We start from the raw sequence: 15,629 nt of genomic DNA on the forward strand, positions 1-15,629 counted from the left end.
ACTTTGTTAGCAGTGTATCACCGTATCCACTTTGTTAGCAATGTATCATCGTATCCACTTTGTTAGCAATGTATCATCGTATCCACTTTGTCGGCATTTTATCTTTCACCATTATATCACCGTCTCCACTTTGGCAACAATGTATCACTGCCTACATTTTGTCGACATCGTATCACCGTACCAATTTGTCGACATTGTATCACCGTACCCATTTGTCGACATTGTATCACCGTCTCCACTTTGTCAGCACTTATCACCGTCTTCACCTTGTCTGTATTGTTTCATCGTCTTCAGTTTGTCGGCATTGTTCCACCGTCCCCACCTTATCGTTACTGTATCGCCGTCTCCACTTTTCAGCATTTTATCGCCGTCTCCACTTTGTCGGCATTGAAACACCGTCTCCACTTTGTCGGTATTGAAACACCGTCTCCACTTTGTCGGTATTGAAACGCCGTCTCCACTTTGTCGATATTGTATCACTGAATATACTTTGTTACAGAGTTGTCAAAGATTAGAAGTAGTATGCATATGCCATTTAATGATGAGGATAGCAGGTTCGTGTCATCAGCTAGTAGAATACATATACAATTTACTGATGCGGATAACAGGGTTGTGTCATCAGCTGGTAAAGTACACGTGTCATTTAATGATGAGGATAGCAGGGTCGTGTCATCAGCTGGTAGAATACACATGTCATTTAATGATGGGGATAACAGGATTGTTTCATCAGCTAGTAGAATACACATGCCATTCAATGATGAGGATAACATGATCGTGTCATCAGCTAGTAGAATACACATGCCATTTAATGAGGATAGCATGAACGTGTCATCAGGTAGTAGAATACACGTGCAATTTAATGATGAGGATAGCAGGGTCGTGTCATAAGCTAGTAGATGACACATGCCATTTAATGATGAGGACAGCAGGATCCTGTCATCAGCTAGTAGAATACACATGCCAGTAAATGATGAGGATAGCATGATCGTGTCATCAGCTAGTAAAATACACATGCCGTTTAATGATGATGATATCAGGATCGTGTCTTCAGCCAGTATACACATGCCATTTAATGATTAGGATAGCAGGGTCATGTCATCATCTTGTAAAATACACATGCCATTTAATGAGGATAGCATGATCGTGTCATCAGCTAGTAGAATACACGTGCAATTTAATGATGAGGATAGCAGGGTTGTGTCATAAGCTAGTAGATGACACGTGCAATTTAGTGATGAGGATAGCAGGGTCGTGTCATAAGCTAGTAGATGACACGTGCAATTTAATGATGAGGATAGCAGGGTCGTGTCATAAGCTAGTAGATGACACATGCCATTTAATGATGAGGACCGCAGGGTCCTGTCATCAGCTAGTATAATACACATGCCATTTAATTAGGATAGCAGGATTGTGTCATCAGCTAGTAGAATACACATGCCATTTAATGATAAGGATAGCAGGGTCGTGTCATCAGCTAGTAGAATACACGTGCCATTTAATTATGATAGCAGGGTCCTGTCATCAGCTAGTAGCATACACGTGCCATATAATGAGGATAGCAGGGTCGTATCATTAGCTAGTAGAGTACACATGCCATTTAATGATGAGGATAGCAAGGTTGTGCCATCAGCTAGTAGAATAAACATGCTATTCAATGATGATGATAACATGATCGTGTCATCAGCTAGTAGAATACACATGCCATTTAATGATGAGGACAGCCGGGACGTGTCATCAGCTAGTAGAATACACTGAATAAGTTAGATACCAATTTCGTATTCCAGATTTTGTTGAATCCAGTAAAGAAATCAAATCATTTCTCATGACTATAAATAGACACGCAGAAAAGCGTTCTTCCCTTAATACCCCTCATATTACTGTGTATCGAACGTTAGTTGTTGAGAAAAAACGAAGGCACTGACATTCCGAAAAGAATTAGGAATGCCTCCTCATTTTTCCGTTGATTTCAAGAAAATAAAGTTCGTATGTGCATTTTTACTTAGACATGATTAACACAAAGAAAATAAAGCTTTATGTAAAACCTCCGTGGTGCAAAAACGCAATAGCTCAGTTCGTAGAACGTCAGACTCGTAATCCAAAAGTAGCAGATTCGATACCGGCCTAGGCCGAGCCCAGACAAGGCTGGGCCGGCTGCTTCATTATGTCCTAGGGAAAAGAACGTAGCCCCATCTTCCTCGGCATGATATAGTCAACAGTATGTTAAGGAGCCTTGAAAACGCACCACCACCACCCAAAAAAAATCCCGATAGCGTGTTGTTCGGGGTGATCTTGAAATAATTAACAAAACGTGTTTATTTTAAACTGAGCAGCGTCTCGATATACGATAAATGTGTATTATGCATATATGTATGTATGCACAAGTTCGTAATGTATGCATGTATGTACGTACGTACGTACGTATGTATGTATGTATGTATGTTTGTGTGTTTGTGTGTATGTATATGTGTGTGTGTATGTATGTATGTGTAAGTTCGTAATTAATGTATGTATGGTGGGGGTCTCTTAAGAAAACATGTAGTGCTGGGGGGAAAACTAAAACAAAGTACATTAAAGTGCTACAACGGTGAAAACAGACTATAAAAAACAGCAGGCAGCATGGAATAATATGAATCCGAAAGAAAAATATTTGAAGCATGTTAAAATGTTTTATGCAGAATCTGGTCTGAAACAGTTCCATTGAAGACAGTTGAACTATGTTCTTGTACTTTATGCTAGGACATGACCAGTTTCTGAGAAGGAGCGCTTAGATACATACATACATACATACATACATACATACATACATACATACATACATACATACATACATACATATATGGTTATAATTCGTTCTGCGCGTGAATCTCACCCCTGCGCGAATAACGGCACAACTCATAACGGCCTTGTTCATCGGCTCTCTGTTCCACTCGACCATGCCATCTCATCCACTCGGCCATGCGCTCATCTCCAAAGAAGGATGAAATAAAATATACCAATCCGGAAGGCAAGTGGAAATTAACATTCATCTAAATGCACGAACACACTTAATTTCGTTAGAAATGTCAAGTTGCAAATTGACACCTATATACCAAACAGAGAGGATGATACATGTTTATGTAGGTTAGTATAATTCGTTCCAAGCAGCAACAAATAACCGTACCCATTGCCAAGCTTATACACACTAGCAACGAATAATCGTACCCATTGCCTGGCCCTTTGTACCAACAACGAATAACCGTACCCATTGCCTGGCTATTTGTACCAACAATGAATAACCGTACCCATGGCCTGGCTGTTTGTACCAACAACGAATAACCGTGCCTATTGCCTGGCTGTTTGTACCAGCAACGAATAACCGAACCCATTGCCTTGCTTTTTGTACCAACAACGAATAACCGTGCCCACTGCCTGGCTCTTTGTGCCAACAACGAATAACCGTACCCATTGCCTGGCTCTTTGTACCAACAACGAATAACTGTACCCATTGCCTGGCTCTTTGTACCAACAACGAATAACCGTGCCCATTGCCTAGCTCGTACGTACTAGCACGCGACCCATCATGCAGTGTGCTCATATGAAAAAAGGTCAAAAGTGTCCATGGCATACACAATACAATACGGGAAAGGAACAGCTCTTGCATCATATTTTGGATAACATACTTCGATTACGTTATATTTAATTATCTCTCTCTCTCTCTCTCTCTCTCTCTCTCTCTGCTAAACTATCTTGTAATCCGTAATTATATTTTTCAAACGTTCTATCTTAAATCTTTGAAGAAGGGTCGTGTGATACCGTCCCATGTGGCGCAACAGCTGCACCAACAGGGCTATTTCCATGGCAACTAACGGGTTCTCTGTTATTTTCATTATCATTTACAAGCGTTTAAGCACTTGACTGGTACACAAACTTGATCACAGACGGTGATGATTTGACTATTACAAAATTTAATTTCAATTGCAGATTCTCCCGCTACCAAAATCAAGGATTTGCCTCCAGGGAGGAGGAAAGAATTGGAGAAAGTTTTATCTTTGGCTGGATCGGATATTTGGAAGAGTTTAGCACATGAATTAGGTAACATGAACTATTTACTTTAGATACGGTGCAGCTTCATTTATAATGATTTTGAAACAGCAATGTCTGCATATACAACCATAATGTTGATTATTTTCATGAAATAAACAATAGTTTCATTAATTGACATTGATAAAAATCGTAAATTTATGATAATATAAATTTAAACATTTGCATCTAATGATTCCTTCTGAATTGGCAGTAAAGAAGCAATTACGGGATAAGTATGTGTGTATTGCCAGATATCTCAAATGGACAGCGTGTTTTGGGGTGCGATCCACAAACTTGATAGTCGACTATGCCCAAATAGAATCCACCACACATGTCAAGCACTAACCTGTTAAATGTATCCTGCTTTCTCATTGGCATCAGTCGCGTGGCCCAGATTTCACTAGAGTAAGTGATAAAATTAAGCGTAGGGAAATACGTTTGATTGGTCAGTGTGAAGTCCGATTTGAGTTTTAGCCAATCCCATCGCTTTAAACTAGACTCAAGTTTTGTTGGTGAAATCGAGGTTTAATCTCTTAATATTACCGTAAGGAAAAAAAGATCTTCAAGTAAATGTGTTCCTTTTAATTCTTAACTTGAGTCCAGTCAGAATTTCGTTCATGACGCGCACTAATATATCAAGCGAGCTAAATGACGTCATAACAAAGTTTTAACTAACGTTCATAATATAAAATATCAACCTAATCCATAATATCGTAAAACGCGTACTTAATGGAGGATGATGGCGACGAAGATGGAATCATATTCTTCAGCTAACTATGTTAAATCCATCGGAGGGAAAATCAGAGGCTAGAATGCAAATATTCCATCAGCTCATATCTGTATCCTGTTTAAGCGATTTCTTTAAAATTAAATGCTGTACAGGCAAATATTTTTGTATTATTTGTAACAATTACGGTACGTAGCATACCATTAAATTAGGAACCTCTTCGGCTCAGTGATTGAAGTGCCAGACTCGTTCCTGGGTCAGCTACCGTGGTGTGTAGTTGGGCAAGGCACGTTGCTCCAATTACCTGGTCACTAAAAATAACCTACTTGTGCTGATGTGCCGTAAAGCACCAAATCAAATCAAATATCAGTGCGTTACGTGTATGCTAATGAATGGAAGTATGGATTTATATTACACGTATTTTAGAGAATGTATTAATATTGTTTTTTTAGGCTACTACAGGGGTCGGGCACAGTTTGGAGGTTTTAGACAACAGCCTGATAATACTGCAGCCCAGAAACAGATGTTTAACGACTGGGCCATGCATGACTCGGCCACCGTTAGCGTATTAGTGGTGGCCCTGAAGAAACTTGGCCGCCATGATGTTATCAGATTTTTCTACACCGATCCTCCACCGGATCAAAGATTGGCTGGTTTTGTACCAATTCCTGCACCACTAAGTAATTCCAATACAATCCATAGCCAACAAAACGTTCATTGTGGTCTCTTGGGCAGTGTGAACTTGCAACAACAACAACAGGCACAACAGCTCCAGTCAGTTCCGTTTTCAATGCATACTGGACATCATCACCTGAATCCTACTTCAGTAGGTGTTCAGGGTAGGGACGAAATTGTTTTGTGATTCCCTTTATGATGAGAGGACATGATTTTTTGTGATCCAACTTTCCGAAGTAGGTGTATGCATATAATACATGGAACTTCTCTCGATGTTAAACATATGATTCTGGTTAAAATAAAAGAGAACTTGTGGTCTTGTCTAATGTTTCATGGCAATTTCTACAAATATTTAATAATTGACTGTCATGTAATAGATTATAGTTGGAGCAATAGCTTCATTTTGATTTGTAACACACAGACAGACATATACACTATTGTGTGAATTAAGTGTTAAGTCATGTGTGCTGTATCACTACCTTAGGTTTGGGGTCTTTTTTTTTTTCTTTTCACAGACGTTTCATTTGCAGTGTGGGTTAAATGAAAAGAACAGTCTTTGCGATTACTTAAAGTAAATAAAATGCCATATTGTAACGTCATATTGCCACTTATTCTGTTGTTTTGTTGCCATTAATCAATGCATTTCCTTGCCCTTTGTTTGGATTTCAGCAATAAAAAATTAAAAATAAAGAACAGTTTTCAATTATTTGATACTATTAATAGCTTTGTTACAGATATTTTTATCGGTGTTAGTGAACACAATATGGCTTTATAATATGAAACCCACAACGTTCAAGTTTGTTTACAATATGGCTTTATAATATAAAACCCAAAAAGTTGGAGTTTGTTTACAATATGGCTTTATAACACAAACCCCACAACGTTGGAGTTTGTTTGCAATTGTTGCCTTTGCATTCTTGAGCTTAACCTTTAACCTGCACTGTATAGCCAGGATTGTGCTGACGTACCATTAGACACACACACACACACACACACACAAACATACATATATACATACATACACACACACATACATACATACAAACATATATACATACTTGTATCATAATTTTAAGATACCTTTACATTGTGTACATAAGCATTATTGTGACAATTCTTGAAGATGAAACTAGTTCTTTAGTAAGTCCTAATGGCATGCATGTATTTTCATATATTTTGCCTTCATATGAAAAAAAGTATTCTTGTAAAAAATCATGTGACCTTCAAATTACATGGAAAGATAGACCTATGAATAGAAAACTGTTGTCATTTTAAAAAGTGTATAGAAACGAGTAATTCCAAAAGTAGGTGAAAGGAAATGAGGAAAGGAACATTATGAAAACTCGAGTTTTATTTAAAATAGAATTCACCTAATTTGATAAGGGTACTTGAATAAGGGTAATTGATGTAGTAAATGGTGTCGAATTCGCCCATACTTATTTTGCCTCCCAGTTTGGTTAAATGGCAGTCCCGTGAATTACTTAATATACAGATCAAATGGACCAGGAGAAGACTGGTTAACAAATGTTCTTATGTCTTATGGGGTGGCTGTTGTTCCTTGCCTATCTGCCCATCTGTCCGTTAGCACAGGTCTGTTAACGCTACTTCTTATCAACTACGTGGAGCATTGCAATAAAATTTTACACAAGATCACACTGATCATAAATTAAAATGGTGCTGCTCAGATATCCGAAAATCTCGCTATCTCTTCACTCCTGAATTGGGGGAGGTGTCATGTCAGCATGGGTTTTTACAGCAAAACATTGATTGTTCCTATGCTGCATTCTAAATGAAAATGGTGCTTGTATAGAATAAAATATGGCAGCCATCGTGAAACTCTTGATATCGAAAATACTTCTGAATTTATGGTCATATCAACATGGACCTTTAACTGAAAGACTTACTTGTTGACCATAAATAAATATAGTGCTGACCTGACCTCTAATATGGCCACCACCACAACATTTAAAAATAGTTTTACTCCCTTTCGCCATGCACGGAAGGTCGTGCCAACGATCGATTTCACAGATCTTATATACACAGTGCGCTGATATGACATTCAGTATGGTCGTTAAAACGGCCATCTTGAAACTTTCGTTGCTACAGATTGATTGTCATATCATCATGAGGGTTTTGCCAGAATACTTCTTATGATGTCTAGTTGGTAATAAATGAACATGGTGCGATCAAGTATCCAGTACGGTCAACAGGGCAGCCATCTTAAATATCGTGTTATTGCTACTCGTACAAAATTCTATTGACATGGAATTTACAACATAACGCTAATCCTGGATGAAAATGGTGCCAGTCTAACTATTGAAATGGCTTCCAAAATAAACGTATAGAAAATCCTGTGACATATCACTTGAGTGGAGCATATCACTGAAAGGTCTTTATTAGTTGAAAATTCAATAATGTAAATAATACGATTGTCATGTGATAGACACGATTAATAAATAAAGCTGTTGTCATTCATTGGCACGACTGATAACACTGTTGTCATGAGAGAGACTCGATTGATATATAAGACAGTTGCTATATGATAAACACGATTGATAAATAAAACAGTTGTCCTGAGATAAACACGATATTTAAATAACACAGTTGTCATATAAAATACACGATTGATTAATAACACAGTTATCATGTGATAAACACGATTGACAAATAACAGTGTCAGGACATGATCGTTGCTTTAAATTTTTCACGTTTGGAGTTTTAGAGTACAATCCACCATCGTTGTAGTTTGCTATCATTAAATTCACCGCTTCCTCGTTAGAACGATGCTATAGCATAATTCACCGTTTATAGCATTACAACGAATATATAACATAATTAACCCATATATAGCGTTATAACGATGCTATGGCATAATTAACCCGAGTATAGCGTTATAACCACAATGATAATCTGGATGAATCAAATAATAATCTGGATGAATGAAGTAATAATCTGGATAAATAAAGTATAAATCTGAAATAAATCAAATAATAATCTGGATGAATCAAGTAATAATATGGATGTCTCAATATACTAATCTGAATGAATAAAGTAATAACCTGGATGAATCAAGTAATAATCTGGATGAATCAAGTAATAATCTGGATGTATCAATATGCTAATCTGGATGAATAAAGTAACAACCTGGATGAATCAAGTAATAATCTGGATGAATCAAGTAATAATCTGGATGTATCAATATACTAATCTGGATGAATAAAATAATAACCTGGACGAATCAAGTAATAATCTGGATGAAAAAAGTAATAATCTGAATGAATCAAGCAATAATCTAGATGAATCAAGCAATAATCTGAATGAATCAAGTAATGGATAAATAAAGTAATAATCTGAATGAATAAAGTAATAACCTGGATGAATCAAGTAATAAGCTGGATGATTAAACTAATAATCAGGATGAATAAAGTAATCTTGATTATTAAATTAATAATTAAATTAATCAGGATGAATAAAGTAATCTGGATGATTAAATTAATAATCAGGATGAATATAGTAATCTGGATGAATAAAGTGATCTGGAAGAATAACGTAATCTGGATGAATAAAGTAATCATATGGATGAATCAAGTAACAACATGGATGAATCTAGTAATAATCTGAATGAATAAAGTAATAATCTGGATGAATAAAGTAATCCGGATGATTAAATTAATAATCAGGATGAATATAGTAATCTGGATGAATAAAGTGATCTGGAAGAATAACGTAATCTGGATGAATAAAGTAATCATATGGATGAATCAAGTAACAATATGGATGAATCTAGTAATAATCTGAATGAATAAAGTAATAATCTGGATGAATAAAGTAATCATATGGATGAATCAAGTAACAATATGGATGAATCTAGTAATAATCTGAATGAATAAAGTAATAATCTGGATGAATAAAGTAATCATATGGATGAATCAAGTAATAATATGGATGAATCCAGTAATAATCTGAATGAATAAAGTAATAATCTGGATGAATAAAGTAATCCGGATGATTAAATTAATAATCAGGATGAATATAGTAATCTGGATGAATAAGGTAATCTGGAAGAATAACATAATCTGGATGAATAAAGTAATCATATGGATGAATCAAGTAATAATATGGATGAATCCAATAATAATCTGAATGAATAAAGTAATAATCTGGATGAATCAAGTAATAATCTGAATGAATCAAGTAAACTGGATGAATCAAGTAATAATCTGAATGAAAAAAATTAATCTTCACGAATAAATTAATAATCTGGATGAATAAAGTAATCTGAAAGAATAACATAATCTGGATGAATAAAGTAATCATATGGATGAATCAAGTAATAATATGGATGAATCCAATAATAATCTGAATGAATAAAGTAATAAACTGGATGAATCAAGTAATAATCTGAATGAATCAAGTAAACTGGATGAATCAAGTAATCTTGATTATTAAATTAATAATTAAATTAATAATCTGGATGAATCAAGTAGTCCGGATGATTAAATTAATAATCAGGATGAATATAGTAATCTGAATGAATAAAGTAATCTGAAAGAATAACATAATCTGGATGAATAAAGTAATCATATGGATGAATCAAGTAATAATATGGATGAATCCAATAATAATCTGAATGAATAAAGTAATAATCTGGATGAATCAAGTAATAATCTGGATGAATCAAGTAATAATCTGAATGAATCAAGTAAACTGGATGAATCAAGTAATAATCTGAATGAAAAAAATTAATCTTCACGAATAAATTAATAATCTGGATGAATAAGGTAATAATCTGGATGAATAAGGTAATAATCTGAATGAATATTGTAATTATTCGAATGTTGTTTTGGGTTTATCGACATTTTTAAGCGAAATATAGGCTATACAAGGCTATAATTGGTGGAGAAAGAACCCGGGAAAATCCCGGTAAGAACCATCGATCCACGGGAAGCTGCTGACAAGCTGTCTTACATTGGCCGAACCCGAGACTCGAACCCACGCGGACAGAAGTAAGATGGCAGTGATATAATAATAAATAATAATGAGGACTTTACAACATTAGACAACACCTATAACATAAAAAACATATCTAATGATATTATAACCCAAAAACGAACACCATAAAATTAAAACAAATAAAAAAAAAATTTAAGGTGAGTGCTTTAGACCACTCGGTCTCCCTGGGCCCGAATACTCTGAATGGAAAAAGCAATAATATAGATTAATGAAGTAAAATAATATATGAATTGAATACAGTAATAATATAGATGAATAAAGTAATAGTCTTGATGGTAAGGTACAGATAAAGAGGGCGCATTACAAATAGTGTCGTTGGTTAATTTGCCATCCAATTTAAAATCCGGTCGTAAAGCGTCATCATAACGCGAACATTATGAACACACTTGCAGTATTCTAAACTCGTATATTCCCTCTGTATTTTACATGGGGAAATGAATTTTCAAATGTTTTTCATGAAAAAACGTTTCGTACGCTGAACTTATGGATTATAACGTTCACTGAAGTAATAGAGTTGCAGGAATACTTACTGAGTCAATCAGAATAGCTACTGAGTCAATCAGAATACGTACTGAGTCAATCGCACTATCAAGCAAAATAAAATGTCGAGTTTTCATTGCTGTGCAGCAGAGGTGACGTCAATGTTAAAAATGTGAATTATACAAATTTATTGTTTTGTTTCCATCCAGTACTGTGTCTGATCAAGTCAGTTTTTGTACCATCAAGTACTGGGCCAAATAAGTCATCCGACTGCTACTATTGTATCCCGAGGACTTCTACCTTTGCATACAATGTTAGATTACTTTAAACCATTATTTCCCACGTTATCTTTTTTAATTAATATTTGTACTGCTGTCGAAAATCTCATTAATGATCTTCGCCATCCTTTGAGAGGGAACCAGTTAATGACATTGTGTTTGCATATTACTGCTGGATAATACCCAGGCAACTCGCCTTTTATTTTTACTGTGTACTTCGAAATTTCAAATAACTGTGTCTTTTGAGATAAAATAAAATAATTTGAAGCAAGTACGCATTTTTGTAAAGTGATATATGAAATGCAGCAAGTTAATAAAACCGAAATTTATCCACATAAAGTATGTTACACGTAATGTTCTCGATCTCATTTCTACATGAAACCCTCCCCATCTGACCATTTCAATGACATATATGCAAAGTATATTTCCCGTAATGTTCTCGATCTTATTTCTGCATGGAGCCCTCTCCATCTGACCATGTCAATGACATATATACAAAGTATATTACACGTAATGTTCTCGATCTCATTTCTAATGGAGCCCTCTCCATCTGACCATTTCAATGACATATATACAAAGTATATTACACGTAATGTTCTCGATCTTATTTCTACATGGAGCCCTCTCCATCTGACCATTTCAATGATATATATGCAAAATATATTACACGTAATATTCTCGATCTCATTTCTACATGAAGCCCTCTCCATCTGACCATTTCAATGACGTATATACAAAGTATATTACACGTAATGTTCTCGATTTCATTTCTAATGGAGCCCTCTCCATCTGACCATTTCAATGACATATATACAAAGTATTTTACACGTTATGTTCTGGATCTTTTTTCTACATGAAGCCCTCTCCATCTGACCATTTCAATGACATATATACATATTCATTATTTGTAATATATACTGAATTGTTCTTATTTGCTACATTTCTTTTAGGAGTCCCAGACTTTATAATATATACCATATTGTACATATTTACTACATTTCTTTTAGGAGTTACAGACTTTGTAATATATATACCTTATTGTACATATTTACTTCATTTCTGTTAGGAGTCCCAGACTTTGTAATATATACTGAATTATACACATTTGTCATATTTATGTTAGGAGTCCCAGACTACGTAGAATTTCATGTATTTATTCATTTTTGTCACGAATTCCTTTGTTTATACTTGAATCTCAATCACAGCTCTTGTCATATTAAATAGAAAACAAAGATCCTGCGATTTTACCGACTTGTTTTTGTGTGCACATGTGTTTATGTGCGCGTGTATGTCAAGTGTGTGTCTCTATGTGTTTTCTTTTAAACATACTTCGTCGGTAATAAACTTGTCGTAAAATACAAGGAAACTCTGCACCGAATAAACCCCAACAGAAATGACTGTTGTTGCTCCAAAAATACTAATACCCAGCCTCTATCCTTATTGAATAGGAATCTCCATGGAAACCAGAGATGCAATATTTGGTTTCAGGACATGCAAAATACAGTTGGTATTGGCTAAGATGCACTTTATACTATACTATGTATCCAAGAGAACACATATACTAACAAATATTATTTTATATCTATTAGTAAGAATTAAACGTGCAGCCGAAGAGAAATTCAATGGAGGAATTTTTGCTTTTGGTATTTATATGATCATAAACTACTGCTAATACTGCTGCTACTAGTACTACAACAACTACCTCTAGTAGTACTAGAATAATAGCAACTACTACGACTACTACGATAATAACAACATTAGCCAATGCTACTGCTACGTGGCCAATACTGCAACAACAATAAAAACAACAACAACAACAACTACTACTGCTACGTGGCCAATACTGCAACAACAATAAAAACAACAACAACTACTACTGCTACGTGGCCAATACTGCAACAACAATAAAAACAACAACAACAACTACTACTGCTACATGGCCAATACTGCAACAACAATAAAAGCAACAACAACTACTACTGCCACGTGGCCAATACTGCAACAACAATAAAAACAACAACAACAATAAAAACAACAACAACAACTACTACTGCTACGTGGCCAATACTGCAACAACAATAAAAACAACAACAACTACTACTACTACTGCCACTACAGCTGTTGCTTTTGTGAATGTGACTGGGGTTGGTAGTTCGAGCTGGTACTTTGTGTACAATGCACCGTGACAAAATAAATAAGGCTGATACGGAACTCTTGGAATTTTCCAAGTTTATTGTGTGACTGGGAAACAAAGAGTATTATGCTGTTATCAACCCACATGATGAGTGCATTCTCTTTGAATTTACTTCAAAGGAATCCCCCGTGAATCGTCATCAATCATGAAAGCATGTAGTTGAAAGAGGTTTTTAATTACCGTATGCAAATTATCTCATTAGCATTGTGTGACTCAAACAATTTCCTCCTTTGAAAATACATTGCTAAAATATTCAACCTGCACGCATTATTAGTTTGATCGAACATTTAAGGTAGCTCACTATAGTTTGGTAAATTGGTCCCAGGCAAAGTAAACACCAAATTATAAAAACCTGACCCTGTATGAGCTTAAGGTAGCACGACAAATGTTTTGTAAACTGGCACCAATCAAGTTAAGGTAGAACAACATTATTTAGTAAATTGGCCCTTGGCAAGTAAATGTACACGCCATAGTTAGCCCCAGGCAAGATAAGGTAGCGCGCCCTACTTTTAGAAAATTAGCCCCGGTCAATTAAAGGTAGCACGATATAGTTTAGTAAATTAGCCCCTGACAAGCAAAGGTATCACGCCCTAGTTTAGCAACTTAGCCCCGGGCAGGTTTATAGTCTGGAAAGCTGTTTCCAGTTAGGATCCATGTAGATGCGTATGAAATCAAGACGGGGATGTCTGTGTAAACCTTGATTGGTGAATGTACTATGGTTGCAAATGATACGGACCACTGAGGGCTCCCTACTGGACGGGCAAATTAACATGATGAAGATGACACACTGCAGCTGAAATAAAACCCTACTCCAGCCAGAGCCTGAAATTTTGGCAGTATGCAAAAACAGATGGATACCACCTTTTCAGTTTCCGCTCAAAAACACCTTTGAATAGAGTAGCTTACAGTTTCCTTTGATTCAGATCACGAGTCTCCGCAGGTATTTCCCATCAAACTTCAGTTTTGCTTTGTTCATCTAAAATGTGCAATTGAGATCCGAGTTTGCATTAGGAAATTTCTGCTATAGGATAGAAATTACTGCTCCCAGTAGAACCAAAAAGGTAAGTGCAAGAGAGGAGGTTAAGATGTTATTAGATGAATAGCAGTCTAGGGCTATCTTATTTTGCTTGTTTATTTTTGGCTTTATACTTTGATTAATTGTTGTTTAAAAAGAAAGAAAAAAATGTTTTATTGCCTAAACTGATTAGTTATTCAACTAGGCTGTTTACGAAATAAGGATTCAACAAGAAATTGCGAATGCATGGAACTATTTTTTCATTTGCAACTTCTCGGTCAATCCTATGATCTATCCAATCAAACAAATAGCTGAGGTAGTCCGAATAGATGGAGGTTTCTTTTTTGTAAAACATTTTTGGCGAACAAAATGTATGATTTTTGTGTAAATCACTGCACCGACACACATCTGACTCATATTTCCGTCCCACAGAATAGCCGATGTGGTCCGACTATATGTTAAAAAACCCACATCAAATTTATGTGTATTCCAATAGATGTATCTGACGTTATTTCACTATTTGAGGAAAATGGCCGAACTATATTCCTCCGATTGCTCGTAGGTGTTACGTGTACCACTATTTGCTAGTTTGACACACATTGTCCGTCAGAAGAAAGCGCAACTTTGTGCCATTACAAAAAAACAAAATCAAAATTATTTGGGGGTGGGGTGGGGGTTCTCAGGCTGGTTTTCAAATAAATAACCATCTCCATGTGCCAACCAAAGAAGTCAACAATCTCCGCTTTCTTGGACAGCGTCTATTTTCCAAAATGGGTGCCTCGTTAATGTCTTGCAACTGTATGGTATGGATAAGGGTATGCCTGAAAATTTGCCATATATCTTTCGAGCCATCACTACTTTGCTCGAATAATAATAATAATAATAATAACTTTAACGGGGATAACACATTTGGTCGTGACTGACCCATCTGCCATATGGTCCTCAGTGTTTGTAAATGGCTATGTTTAAAAACAACAAGAAGACCATGCACATGATCATGCATCTTCGCACACTCATTCATGCATATTCTACATGAATGACTGTGTATGACAATACTGGGAAACATGTACACGTATGAACAGTATTTTATACACAGGTACATACATTTCAGCATGAGAAGTACGCATTTTATATATCGAATAAGATCTGTGCATATTATTTAAGGATATTATGATACAGTTTTCT

At 35.7% G+C, this 15,629-nt stretch overlaps 1 protein-coding gene across 1 annotated transcript in view; it reads left to right on the plus strand.

Moving 5' to 3' along the window:
* The window catches only part of LOC149790213 (tumor necrosis factor receptor superfamily member 16-like), a 75,860-nt gene extending 70,081 nt beyond the window's left edge, over nt 1-5,779 (plus strand). Inside the window, exons 4-5 of the mRNA XM_089972229.1 lie at nt 3,961-4,071; nt 5,242-5,779. Of these exons, the coding sequence (XP_089828355.1) occupies nt 3,961-4,071; nt 5,242-5,651 (521 nt within the window). The 3' untranslated portion in view covers nt 5,652-5,779. The remainder of the gene's footprint in view (nt 1-3,960; nt 4,072-5,241) is intronic.
* Nucleotides 5,780-15,629: the final 9,850 nt, after the last annotated feature.

Source organism: Sinohyriopsis cumingii, chromosome 10 (genome assembly GCF_028554795.1).
Source record: "Sinohyriopsis cumingii isolate HCF-2022 chromosome 10, ASM2855479v2, whole genome shotgun sequence".
Lineage (NCBI taxonomy): Eukaryota > Metazoa > Mollusca > Bivalvia > Unionida > Unionidae > Sinohyriopsis > Sinohyriopsis cumingii.